Raw genomic sequence first — 14,897 nt, 5'->3', positions numbered from 1 at the left:
ACCGAATGAAATACTTACAAACTATTTTCAAATCATATCGAGAAATGTTTATTTTAATGAAAATAATCCAATACTTATATGTAACCAAAATTATATATTATCGGGGAGGAAGCAAAATACACTAATGAGGGTAAGTTTTCAAATAGTTCTAATTTTAGTATGTTAATTATTTTTTAAGCTAATGTTCTAGTATTCGTCATGATTCTGTACCAGTGTTCGTCACCTGTGACGACTACTGGTCCTGATCACTGATTGGATGTTTTACAAACACAGTTAACTTATCATGATGTAATATACATTTTAACGAATGCAGATATTCGATTTTAAAAATAACTGACATGTACCAGTGTTCGTCAGGCATGACGAAAACTGGTGATTTATGGTATTAAGTGATCCAGTGCTCGTCACCCACATTTTTTTTGTAACTTTGCATAATATCGCTAGACTTAATATGCCAGATATTTTGCTAAACACCTCTTAGAAACATAAAAATGCAAACATTACCCTGAAAGAAATACGAATGCAATAATTGAAAAAACTAATTACTTACCTTCTTAGCACAAACCAACAGCAGTATATACCACTTCTCGGAGTATGGTGCACAGCCTCTTAGATGCGGGAATTCCCCTTATGTAATCGGGTGCGTTCCGAAAATCTTTATGTCGACAAAAATAAGTGACTATCAATCTGAATTTTAATACGTTCGAATCGCGAGACTTTGCATACTTGCACTTAATATTAATTTTTTTATTTATAAGTGACGACTACTGGTGCGATGACGACTTCTGGTACACTTACCTTACTGAAACATATTTCTTCCAACACATAAAAATTAATTTTAGACATTAAATGTGTAAACATTTTTATAACATGCCATGGGTAGTGGCCATCGTGACTTAAACAAAAGAACATTTGCCCTTTGAAATAGTATGAAAATAGTTGAAATTCATAACCCCAAATAATTTTCCAACGGGGAATGTTTATTTTTCCCAGTCCAAAATTTTCTAGAACCGAATTTCCCTATCCCGCCCAGCTCTAGATAAAACACTTAAGACAACTATCCTAATGCTCTGTCATGCCAGACAAGAGAAGACTGCAACTTTCGAAGGGCAGCCTCACTTCACACCCACGCACACCAAGCTGTTCTGTTGTGTGTACTGTACAGTCAGCATACTGGAGCATCCCAGCGAGTACTTGCAGATATCTGGGGTTGACAAACTGCAACAAACCACTGAATATTAACAACTTAACAATTACTGGTTTACAAGACAAGAGAACAACACATATTTTGTATTGTTTAGAAAACTAGCCTGCTTACACGTAACTGCTGATGGCACACAATTAAAGCATTCCTTACTGAATATGCTGAAAGATTAAAGTTTTTGAATTATAAGAATTAGTTTGATTAAAAATAATTTCATGGCACTTCAGTCTATTAATGTTTTGAAACTGATAGTCATACTATTGAATAAACAAAAAAGGAAACACTTAAAACAAACCAATATTAGCTGCATGCCAAGACAGTAACAGGTAATTCAGTGGAATCTACGTTGTCTAGGCATGCAACATTTGACTTCAGCTGACAAAGGCTTGTTCTATGTAGTCATTGTCAATGAAATTATTTTAAATAAATATTCCCCATTCAAAGAAGGTAAAAATTAGTTTACTATTGAATTTTTTTTGATAGACTGAAAAAAAAAAAACCTTCACTCTGACATTCAGTATTAATAAAAAATTTTGAATTTAAAATTAAATAACTTATCACTTTATAAAGATATCAATGGTCATTTAGTCAACACATCCATTCATGTGTTATTTCTGCTTTAAGATGGGTGAATCTTCAATGGAGACTTTCAGTTGTTACCTTGACAAGCCTCAATCAAGCCTGGCTAAGACAATGATCGTTTCTTGCACATACAAAGAACACTTGAGAATATTCCATCTGATGTTGCATGCAGTTGAGTGTAAAGTTCTGTCTATGATTACTAAATTATATGAAACTGTTACTCATTGAATTTAAATAAAAGAGTTTGAAATGAATTTGGGTAAGTTATTCTTCACACCATGTGTCCGAAAGAAAACACTTATTGCTGATCGCTCCTCAGTCCTATGCCTTCATGAAATAATGTCCCTAACGACCTGTCATCTAGTTAGGTACAGAATAAATGGAAAATATGTCCCAGTAGACCACCCGGGCCCGCGCCATATGCTTGGCGCCTAAATTTCTAATTACAGCGTCTGAAAACTGGAAAAAATGCCTACTGCGGCATGGCCCCTGCATCTAGATGTAAAATTGTCCACCTCTATTCCCTCATAACATGGTTCAGTGATTTGCAGTCTTGTATGTCCTTTCAGCACAGTATTTGAAACGACTGAAGATGCTAGACAACTGCGTACCACCAAGCATTGAAGAGGTAGATGCATGACCTCACTTACTAATCAAAACAGAACTTTTTCATCCAAGGATACAATTACATACAAAATATCTACCTTATTTTCGATTGAGGTGTTCTGAAAAAAAAATAAACATACAAACTAAAAAGTTCTTTCTGATCGGATGTGACAAAACCCTAATAAATTTACAGTCTCCCAAGCGAGTGCTGATTTTCCCATCTTAAGAAATGCAGCAGAATGTCTCAGCGACATATCAACTGTCTGAAAAATTGGTGCCACTGTGCTGCACACATATCTCTCCTTTCTTTTACTAAAACAATACACAACATTCCAGAAATATTATTATAGCTTTAGGCATAAGAACAATACTGAAAGTAAATATGTGAAATACTGTTAAAGCACTTAAAACACTAACCAAGCAAACAACGTGAAAACAGTAAATTAATGAATTGGGAAAAGGGGGGGGGGGGAGGTGGGGGGGGGGGGGGAACAGGAGTCCTCCAAGAAAATCCATTGGCTTATGGCATCATCCAACATTAGAGGTCCAAAACCCAGAACCAGTTGCACCATTTAATTTTATTATGAATTTATATACATAATACCGTAGAACGTAGTTATATTGTTGCTTAGCTGACAATACTAACTAATATTTCAGTAAATGTCAGATGGTATTGTTTGCTAAGCACTGATATGCAAGATGTTATCAAAAGAAAATAAGTGATTCTCCTGAGGTTTATATTTTTTGAATATTAGATATCAACCTGCGAAAAATCCTCGACAGACCCCGCCGGAACTCAAGTGGATCACCTAGGTGGGAGTCGAGCATTCTAGCAACTCGATCATGTAAACTTATGGAGTGCACTCACAAGGGCTTGCACTTGGCCGCTGTGTAGCACTTGGCGTTCCAGACGCGCACGGAGCCGTCGCGCGCGCACGAGGCCAGCAACTCGCTGTCGCCCGTCCAGCAGAGGGCGGTGACCGGGGCGGAGTGCCCGCGGAACTGGGCCACCACGCTGGCCGCCGCCAGGTCCCACACCAGCACCCGCCTGTCCTCCCCTGGCACGGCACAACACACACACAACACCTCTACAGCGCGCTACAGCTCACAAGCCGTGCCTGCCCCCAGTCCGCAAGTTGTGCAGATTTATACTTACGCGATAACTCATTGGGACAAACAAAAACTTCAATGCTGAAAACCAATTATTATTTCACTGGAGAATCTACCTGTAGCAGTCAGTCATTATTATTATTATTATTATTGATTACATTTAATAAAATATACTGTCCCAACCCACACCCTGGCTAAGTCTCATTGGTCTGAATTGCACATACAGTACATAAAAAAAAAAAAAAAGAAATTTGCTGTGTGCCAAGAGAATTTACGTTCCAAAGAATGATACTTTACTGAGGTTATGTATGTTTACCTTGAAGATTGCCTCAAATAAATAAACAAAGTCACAAGTAAAGTTTGTCGATTTAGTTCTCTCTCTCTTTAGCAAACTATGAAAACGGCCACCATTTTACAACACATTAGCATTTACACTCTGAAAACAACTAAAAACTTGCTGACAAACAAACCTTCACAAAAAAATCGGTTCATCACTTGGGCACAATATTTTATACACAGTTCATTAAGGACAATCCCGCAATCGCTTGCGACGAATGGTACAAAGGGGCCGACACACCTTTGTTTGTCACCTATGGTCAAAAACTTCTAATTAAAAAAGTCCAAAACAATATTCCTCAGCACAGATTAGACCATAGGTGTGAAATTATTTTCGACTCTGCATTATAACATAAATTTGGGTGCTCTACTGCTCTCACAGATGCCCAAGTGACAACTAACTACAAGACTACGAAACTGCAGCCACCACGCCGGGAAGAGGCAGGTTCGTGACCTCACCGACCAATCACAAAACAAGCAACGCACACACACAATGGCAGTTCAGACTGCAATTCCAACTGATAAGTCTAAACTGTACTGATTGTGTGTGTGGGGGCCTTTACTGGAACATACTCTGAAAAATGTGGGAAGGGCAGGATTCTGCAACGCTACAATATATAAAAAAAAATTGTCGACAAAACCAGTTGAAACCAAAATGGTGTCTTTCAATTAAAACTCCTTGGATATAAAAGTGGAATATTAATAGACGTCAGGCTCTATGGCATATGTCCATATAACGTTTAAAAAAATTTTTCGGTTGTGTGCATAATAATTTTTTAGTTGTTGGAGCGACTATCTGCAAAGAGCCAATGTGATGCCACATCATACTGGCACAAGAGAAGAGAGGAGAGCATCAGGCCTGGCCAGTGCTCCGAGCTTGCGACTTAGCACCTGCACCGCCCGTTCCTCGGAAAATGCCATCGTACCTGCAGAGGCCAGGTGCTTCCCGTCGGGGCTGAACGCCACGGCTTGGACGGCACCTTTGTGCCCCACCAGGATCCTGACCAGCTTCGAGTCGTACACGTTCCACACCCGCACTGTCTTGTCCGTGGATCCGCTCGCCAACAGCATACCGTTTGGGTGGAACTTCACGCACTGAGGGAAGTAAAGGATGACTGACATAAAACTATAAAAAAATCCACTTTTACCTAGAGCTAGGCCAAAAAACAAGGAATGTTAAATAACCAATACTAAATATTTTTTTTTTACAGATTGTTGAGACTGATGACATGATTGATGTTCCTAAAATATACAATTCATAAAAAAATTATTTATTATATAAAACTAAAAAAACTATAACCCATTGCATCCATCATTCGCTGAGTGATTCACAACACTTTGCACATCCATCATAAAATTATTCCATTTCAATGCCGCCAACTGTTGAGAAAACTTACCTTGTGTAATTAGATTCATTTGAAAACTAGCTGCAGTACCCGGCTTTGCCCGGGCTGAACACCGGGTGATATATTGTCCGCGAGTTACAGCAAAATGGATAGCGATATGTCCAGTGTGGTGGACATTAAGAAATGACACATAATTACTGTTTGTGTATCTGTGACCTATGGTTTTCTGTTTACCCATGGCGATTGGTTGAAAGGTTTAAGGTACGATTCCTAAGGCGCGACTCACGTGATTCTAGCCGCGCGGCAGAGCGTCACGAGCATCTGCGCATGCGCAGCATGATGTAGTTTGGCCGCGCGCGGCTGCGCAGCGCGACGCGACCCGACTGGTGGCGGGACCAGTCCAGTCTCTTCCGCCGCGCGCCGCGGACCGAGCTGCTGATCATACAAATTGAATTTTCAAGTACAGAAGACGTAGTGCTTGCTGAGTTAGTTGGCCAGCATCCATGCTTGCATGATTTAAAGCATCCACAGTATAAGGATCAAAATGTACGGGAAAATGTGTGGGCTGATCTAATGAACGAGAGGAGATCCTGAAAGCTCTTAATCGAAGTAAAATAACGGAACGTGAAAATGATGCAACTGATGTGTTCTTCAGAAGTATGTCGCTAACAGTGAAACAGCTACCACCCTCTCTACGTGCACAAGCTAAGATGCGCATCTGCAGTGTTGTGTCAGAATTAGAAATAAGAGCACTTGAGATGGCACAGCACACAAACCTGTCTCCTTTAGGAGCTCCTGTACGATCTTCATCCACTTTGTCTGACACTTCATGTCCTAGTCATTCGGCGAGTGATTACTATGATGATGTTACAAATAGTGGCAATACACACCAATCGCAGTCATTGTTACAAGGTTCCTTCCAATACAACAATCCTATTATCAGTGAAACAAACAAAACGTATATGTTAAATATGTCATAACATACAAAACTTATCAATTCGTGTCATCTCCACAGTTGTATTGACCACGTGCTTTGTCTTTATATTTCTCTCATACTACTTTATGCAAGATAATTGTACTTTAAGCAATTTTATTCACTCTACTTAATATGGCAATTGAAAGTTACAATTCCTGATACTAATATTTATTTTAGAAATTAAATTTTATAACTAAAATTAATATTGACATGAGTGCTTTTGTTATATTTAATTTATAATTAAGTTCAACAGTTTACCTTAATGTTATGGCCCGTTTCTCTGCAGGTGTTATTGGTTTTCTTACTTTGTTGCACGACTTACATTTGACATCATCTTCCACTAGTCCCAAAATATAATTGAACTGCCTTACATTTAAACGGAAAAACTCCCTCGTCGTCTTTCATTAAGTGTCTGTTAATAAGGATTGTGTAGAATCCCTCTTCTCGTCTTGCTTTAAACATCACATGTGCATCAATGTTTTTGATGTTGTGACTCAGTAACAACGTCATCAGTTGATCTTCTTCTTCGTCCAGCAGTAACCATTTAACAACGTTACGTTAATCCATTGCTACAAACAACTGGAACTGCACTGTGGTCGCGCCGTATGAAGTACCTATAGTTTTCAGCCGCTTCTTAGGAATGGGGCAACCTCACGAGCCGCGCGGCTAGAGTCGCGCCTTAAGAATCGTACCTTTAGAAGTAGATGCGCTACAGCGCCATCTAGCGGCGAGTTAAAAAAAATGGTTAGCATAAAAACCTTCTCCATGATAAAAACACTTCTATGTGCCAACTTTCATGGCGATCAGTCAAACGGTGTAAGAGTTTATCGACGTCAAACATGCCAACATTGAATTATATATATTCTTATATTTCGAAATTTTGGGGCTTTCACTTTTGCGGAAAGTGGATGTTCAGGATCTCGAATGGTTTGGAACACTCCATCTCGAAAGAATAGATATTTGAAATTCCTGAAATTGTCGAAATTTTGGGGCTTTGTTCCCAGAGGGGGGCGGGGGTTCGAGGACCCTCAATGGCTCGAAAATACTTAAAATCGAAAGAGATAGATTTTTAAAATTTTCTAAACATTCGAAATTTTGGGGCTTTAACCACCTGTGGGGTGTGTGTGTGTGTGTGTGTGTGTGTGTGTGTGTGTGTTTGATGTTGAGGAGCCCGAATGGCTTGGAAACACTCCAAATCGAAAGAAATATAAAGGAATATAAGAATGTAGGCATTTACTGTACTCCTATCTACCATAACAACAATATTGACAAATAGAAAGCTTATTACCTACCCATGAATAATTATCTAAATAAATTAATAAATAACTGTATGTTTAAGAATTTACGTACATACATAATATTAAACTTCAAACTATACACACCAAAAAAAACTAAGGATGTTTTTGAAACTATTTTTTATTTGTCATAATGTTTAAAACATTTGTAGGATTTGTTTATTATATGTAAAACTGTGGTGGCAATATTCCGCTTATCCAAAGGAGTATAGAAATTAATAGAGATATCACTCCCTGTACATACTACAAAACTTTGAATTAAGTAAAAAAAAAAACATAGTCCAAAATGAAACAAAAAGTATAAAAAACAACTAATTTGACAAAAAAATTTATACAACTGGAATGACAATGTTAACATCCACCTGAAATTTAATAGAAGTAGGTAGGTAATAATATATATAAAAAATTAAATGAAATTAAAACATACATAAATAAAATTATCTCACACTTAACCAAACATAATGTTTAATATTAAATAAAGGAAGATGGCAATTACACGTAACTATTCTAATTAATAAAAAAAATCAACTTTCCTAAAATAGTAAAATTCAAATTTTTCAACAATATATTACATAATTGATAAATATTTCTGGTCTTCGGTCTCAGTAGCCCTAAGACTCTTGACGCTCAGCAGATAAATTATAAACACTAAACCAAACTCCTTGCAAATAAGTAGGTACTGTAAAAAAAATTACAATATTACAAATAGAAAATATTAGTAGGCCCTACCAACCTATGAATAAATATTGAAGAAATTTATAAGTTTAAGAATTTATGTACCTACATAATATTAAACTTCAAACTATCCACACAATAAAAACCTAAGAATGTTAGTGAAACTAATTTTTTTTATTTTTCATAATACTTAAAATATGTATGTTTCCAAAATGAAACAGTATAAATAATGACCAATTTGACAAAAAAATTGTACAACTCGAATGACATTGAAAACATACACTTGAAATTTAAAAGAATTATGAGTGCCCCAGGTAGGGAGAAAATATATAAGAAGAAATTAAATTTAAAAAATGGGTGCGTGTACTTAGGTACGTGCATGAGAAGTTATACTTATTTGGCATAATTAAAAAATAGTTTTTAATTGCATGCAAAAATATTGCGTGGAGTCCCCACGCGCGGAAGAAGTGAAACTTCGTAATGTGGAAATGAAAATAGGAAGGGGTAGAAATTGTTTTTTAGTGAAATCATATTGTATCAAATCAAACTAAAAAAAAAAAAAGAAATAAATTTGTAACGATTCATAGATTGATAATGAATGTGTGTGTGTGTGTGTGTGTGTGTGAGAGAGAGAGAGAGAGAGAGAGACACCTATTGAATGTCTATAAAACTTACTTTTTTATGAGAGCAGATTTTCATGAAATAAATCATGAAATCATTCAACGATAAAAGCTGTTCATTTAATCAAGCGGACGGGTTCGCCCAAGGAGAAAATTGACGCGGCGAGATTTCGTGGACATAGAGAAATGACACACACTCACTATATATGTGTCTATGAAACATTATTTTTTTCTGCAATTTAAATTGTAATATACAAAAACGGTATTGAAAATTGAAACAAATATGGCGACACTACAAACTGCCAAGATCTTTATTTTTTTCTTACCCTCTACTTATTTCCATACAATAGCAAAACGTAACGTAATGGCTTGAAAGCTATTGCTCGGCAGACATAGAGGAATGACACTAACAGTTTGTATATCTATGACACACATTACATAAAATTAAGATATAGTTTTTTAACCCGTTTAAAATTTATTTTTTTAGACAAAAGATAGCCTATGTCCATCCCCAGGATATAATCTATCTCCTTGCCAAATTTCCTTATGATCCGTCCAGCCGTCCAGCCGGGAAAAGGTAACAAACAAACAAACAAACAAACAAACAAACAAACAAACAGACAGACAGAGTTACTTTCGCATTTATAATATTATTAAGGATTTGTGACATATTACAATTGTGCCCGGATAAAACAACAATCGTTCCTTGTACATCAGAAACACTTGGAAAAGATTCCACCTGAAATTGCAGGAAATGGGGTGTTAAGTTTTTTCTATTAGTATTATTAAATAATTAGAAAAACTGTTATGGGTTGGATTTCAATAGAAGAGTTTGAAAAGGAATTTGGGTAATTTATTCTTCTCATGTCATAACCTTACATGTTATTTACACTATGTGTCCAAAAGAAAACATTTCTCACTTTTGCCGATCACTCCTCAGACCTATGCCTTCATGAAAGAAATGTTACTAGTTACTAGCGACCTTGTTGCCTGCTAGGTACTGTCACGGTAGACCAACGGACCACCCAGGCCTGCGCTGTATGTCTGGGTCCTAAATTTTTGATTACAACTTCCGAAAAGAAAAGAAAAAGTTGAAACTTATTGCAGCATAATCTCTGCACCCAGACGTTAAATTAAATGCTTCTATGCACTCATAGCCATACCATCTCATTCTTGCTTTTTCCATGATTTTGTTCAATGATGAATGTAAAGATTACATTATGTTCATTTGATAAATGATACAAAAAATTAAAAGAAAAATGAAAGCTCTATTCGATCAAGGAAATCACCTAGATCAGAAACAGGGATTATCAGTCCAGCTATACTCACACTACTATAGATAATACTAATGACACTAATTGTAATAGAAGTGCTGCCAACAACTAAGTGCCATAACCACATTAAATGTTTTCAAAAAATATATTGAGCCATAAGGCCAAGCAAGTATGTGGTAGTTGCAATATATTTTGGTACAGCTGCAGGTGAAATTTCCAGCTTGCAACATTATGTAACTGTTCAATCATTATTACTATGAACATATCCTATGCTTCATGTTCAACCAATAAAATTAATTTGTAACAATCCAGACCTCACCAGCTAGCTATGACCTGAATTACACATACATAAAGCACTCACAATATTATATGATCTTGCACATATTTAATTTGAGACTGTTCACTACGATGAATGTTGTGAATATTATTAATGTATTTGGAGTGAAAATTCAAATAAAAGAGTTTATCGCATAATATCGTAGATTTATTTTTTCTTTACCAAAATATTTTCACTGTCCACAAATATACAAAACCAACAGAGTTCATAGAAACTCATCACTCAGCACGGAAAGATTCATTCAGGATTATGCAAATGACAAAATTCTTCCTCATGTTAATTCTTAGCAGATAAACATGTCCCGTGGTCACTTATGAACACATGGTATGACCAAGGATAACTAACTGCACTTGGGATGACACAAAAGTTCACTATTACTCACGTTAAAAAAAGTTGTTTATCGGCATAGCCAAGACCACAGTCGTTAAATTTGTCTCTCACTAACAACAATAATAAATTCATGAGCCACCGATCAGCACGACCTCACATGGCAACGTACAAGCGATGACTAGCCAGACAAAGCACAGTACAAAAAACTCCTTAAAGTACAGACTGGGGCCTTCCCGAAAAAGTTGCCTTTCTATTGGCTACAGATACTTTGCTTACAATTTCTGCTCTGCGATTCCCTGGTCAGAGAGTTTTCCCACGGTCATGGCAAATGTATCTGTCTTTTACTAACACACAATGCGATACTGTTTCATTTCAGCGCCTTGGCATTGCGCACCTTTATTTCTTTCATACAAATCATTGTCCTACATTTTAGAAACGTCCCAAACATACCATGAAATGAAGATGTAAAATTATAGTAATTATAAAAAAAAATTTCAATGAAATAAAGTACTTAAAATCACACAGATAAATAGTAACCTAACCAACATTATAATATTTTATAAAATCATATACGGAGTTAAAAGAGCTTTTATAATTTTAATAATTAAATATCAAAACTAATTAATAGGGACCTCAGAAAATGGTGAACCGCGAAATACATGAAATACAGCAAAATTGGGCACTATTCACCGTTTTCACGAAATCTGCTATTTTTTCACAAAACACGAAACTTTGCGCGAAATCCACGTAATTTCCGTTACCAAGAATGTTTACATTGGTCGGATACTGTAAATAATCTTACTATCGATTGTATTGATATCGCGTAACGAAATTGATTGTAGTTCCAAAATGGCGACAAACATGTATATTTACGTTGCCGCTATGTAGCACCGTTACGAACACAATTTTCGTGTTGTTGATATTAGTTCTCAAAAATTCTAGCGCACAGAAGCGAACACAATATTTACACTTACATAATAGTTTCATTCTGGCCGAACACAATATTTTTTCGTGTGCGTGCCACTACGGCATAAATGTTTTTACTGTGCAGCTTGCAGTAGTGTTTTTTTTATGACGTCTCGGTTACTCGGTATTAATTTCCAAGCATCTAGTTAGTAGTGCTTATTTTTGTGTTAAGATGCCGAAAATAGTTACGGTTTTCGATCGAGAACGAGAGATGAAGCAGGAAGGATTTTATATATTTGATGTTAAGAATAAGATAATAATGTGTAAGTTTTGCAACGTTCGTGTGGACTGGATGCGTCTAGACACATACTTAAAACACATTTCTAACGCAACTCATAAAAAAAAAAATTATGTGCGGCATCAACGTCGACTACCGGTACTGCAAAACAGACGTCTATAGGAGCTGCTTTGCAAACTTCTAAAAACATAGTTGTAAACAAACAACAATTTATAATTGACTTTGTTGAAATGATGGTGGGGGCAAACATACCTTTGTAAAAAGTTCACTCCACTTCATTTTTTCTTAAATTAAAGAATTGTAATACTATTGTTTCTGTAATTAATAATTATAATTACTTTTCTTCTTCTTATTCAGACCATACATTATTTTAATTTCCAAACATAGTAATATTACAACACAATTAAAAAAAAAACAACATTTGGTTAGAAACAGATGGAATAGAACAGGCTAGGGGAACACAGGGTTGCTGTAAAGGAGACAAGACCAAGAAGAAAACTAGAAACACTAAAAACTTTTTAGTGTTTGCCAACTGAGTGCATTTTATGTTTAATATTAAAATTTAAAAAAAATTGAAGCAAAACAATCCTCGTTTGCCAATTTCAATTTTAATTTAATGTATCTCACCAAATTTTTACACCGATTTTTAGCACCGCTTGCTTATTTTTACACTGATTTTTTGCACCGCTTTTGTCATTTTTTTACACTGAAATGAGCCAGATTTATTTACCATTTTCTGGGGTCCCTACTAATTAATTACAAGAATATTCATGTCAATAAAATACCTACCAATACAAAAACTAGGTCACCATAACCTTGAACCATATAAGCTATCATGTCTTACTGACAAGACATAATATTTATTCCTATGAAAAAAAAAAACTCATAAAAGCTGGGGGAGGGCAGGAGTCTTGCAATGTTACAAATTCATGACTGAATGTATATTAATTTTTACATCATAAGTACAGGTAATCAAATCATTAAAAATTGGTCATAGCCTCAAAAATTCTTTTTTATATGTATACTGAAAATTGAATTGTTGAACATTAACATTTAAAGAAATTCAATACCTTGAACAAAAAAAATGCTATTTGTAACAGTAACTTGTTCACATAACTAAAGCTCCTAATACGAATTTTACAGAAGAGGGAAGAAAGAAAACTTTGGAATTCCAACCTTACTGCTGTTTGTAACAATACTCATACTTCAAAAATCAGAATGTTCAATTTTTATTTATGTCAATAATACTAAGTCAATATAAACATACACTCATGACTTTTACTGTAAAATAATAATGATATGAATGTTTTAATTAATAATGAAAACTTAAAGGCAAACATTAGGTAAGTTTGGAGTTACGAGGATTGTTACTTCACTGTTTGGATATTTTAAATTGAGATATCCAAAAGTGGATATTCTGCTCCATAAAAAAATTTCTTAGTTACGAGACTTCCAGAGGACATGAGAAAAAAAAAAAAGAATAAAAAAAATTCTGAAAAACGTAATGCAAATAAAGTGAAAATTGACAAAACGTTGATTTACAAGGTTCGCATATTATACAGATAATTTATTAGTGAACCAATGACCCACCTCAACATCCATTGTGTGCGCTGCCAAAACCCTCAAAGGGAAGGTCCTATCAAAGGACCAGAGCCTCACTGTGCGATCATGTGACCCAGTAGCTATGTTCATACCCAAGACACTTGATGCCACGCACCAGATAGGGTAGTTGTGTCCCCTAAAAAAAAAAAAAAAAAATTCTGCATTCTGAAGCTGCAGTACCGTATTTATACAAACTGCTTTCTACAACGTTAAGTATGATGACGTGAGCTGTTGAGGCCCACACTCAAAACAAACTGACAAACGAGCTTTTCACAATTCATCTAAGTACTACATCACAGGTCAACAGACATTCTGAAGCCCTGAAGTTTTTTAGGTTACTGCAAAAATTAATTAAATTTATGTTCAATGTCTAGGGCCTGGAAAAATTAGCATCTATTTATTACAAAATTAGCATTTATGATGTTGAAAATTAGCATCTATTTTCCAGAAATTAGCATCTATTTTTGAGAAATTTGCTTAAGATATTAAAGTTACATAACAATACAAGAAGTTGTAATAGTGTTTATACCCATTATGACGAATTTTAACACAAACCAAAATCATTAAACGGTATTTGTAAACAAACGTTTGAGCACTAGTAATTTCAAATGAAAACAAACAGACAATTCAAGTTGGCCAACTTCAGTACGCTAAACGTGCACCACAAAATGTATGATTTGTCTCTATGTAAAATATTGATCAGAAAAAAAATTTGAAAACTAAAGTGATTATCAACAAATGTATAAAAAACCGCGTACTAAAATATTTGTAGTAGTTTTGAGCATTTAAAATATTTTCATTTTTATCTTTGCAAGTTCACTACGATCCCGTCAACGACCTAGATATTTTCTAGTTTTGTTGGTTTCCGTGAAGCGCTTCCCGGGAAATTTGTTTTGTTAGGTTGGATACTCTTCATGAACAGGCAACACACGATGCAATGGCGAACGTGGCGTGATCTATCAAAACAAAATAACTGCGTCGATAAGTAGTGTGAACATTCTTTTCTAAACATTCAACGGTAACTTGAGTAAATCGTAAACACTAAATTTACAAAATTACTTATTCTATACTATCAGGCGTGATATTTGGTTAAGGAATGTTTTCTAAGTTAAGGTTAGGATTCGGATTTTATTCCTTCAACAAGCCTTGTCAGAAGCTATTGTTTACTGTAATTGTGTTATGGTGGTTATTTTCAAAAACAATACTTTGAGGAATGTGTGTTCAAGCCATTTTGTTGCATTCTATAGTGGTTTTTCGCCCGATAATGGTAATTTTACCGCGATTTCGCAAATATAGCATTTATAACAACAATTAGTAAAAAATCGCATCTAACCTCAAAATTCGCAAAAAAATCGCATCTATCGCAAATTGCGAATTTTTCCGGCCCCTATCAATGTCAC

The 14,897-nt window shown here is 35.4% G+C and overlaps 1 protein-coding gene across 1 annotated transcript in view; it reads right to left on the bottom strand.

Moving 5' to 3' along the window:
- Window positions 1-792: 792 nt before the first annotated feature.
- Window positions 793-14,897, bottom strand: part of LOC134542510 (TAF5-like RNA polymerase II p300/CBP-associated factor-associated factor 65 kDa subunit 5L) — a 39,690-nt gene continuing 25,585 nt past the window's right edge. Inside the window, exons 9-12 of the mRNA XM_063386864.1 lie at window positions 13,486-13,633; window positions 4,765-4,933; window positions 3,261-3,450; window positions 793-1,218 (exon numbers count right to left, since the gene is read on the bottom strand). Coding sequence (XP_063242934.1) covers window positions 1,116-1,218; window positions 3,261-3,450; window positions 4,765-4,933; window positions 13,486-13,633 — 610 coding nt within the window. The 3' untranslated portion in view covers window positions 793-1,115. The remainder of the gene's footprint in view (window positions 1,219-3,260; window positions 3,451-4,764; window positions 4,934-13,485; window positions 13,634-14,897) is intronic.

This window comes from Bacillus rossius (assembly GCF_032445375.1).
Source record: "Bacillus rossius redtenbacheri isolate Brsri chromosome 4 unlocalized genomic scaffold, Brsri_v3 Brsri_v3_scf4_2, whole genome shotgun sequence".
In the NCBI taxonomy this organism is placed as follows: Eukaryota; Metazoa; Arthropoda; class Insecta; order Phasmatodea; family Bacillidae; genus Bacillus; species Bacillus rossius.
This window is presented reverse-complemented; position numbering and strand designations above follow the sequence as displayed.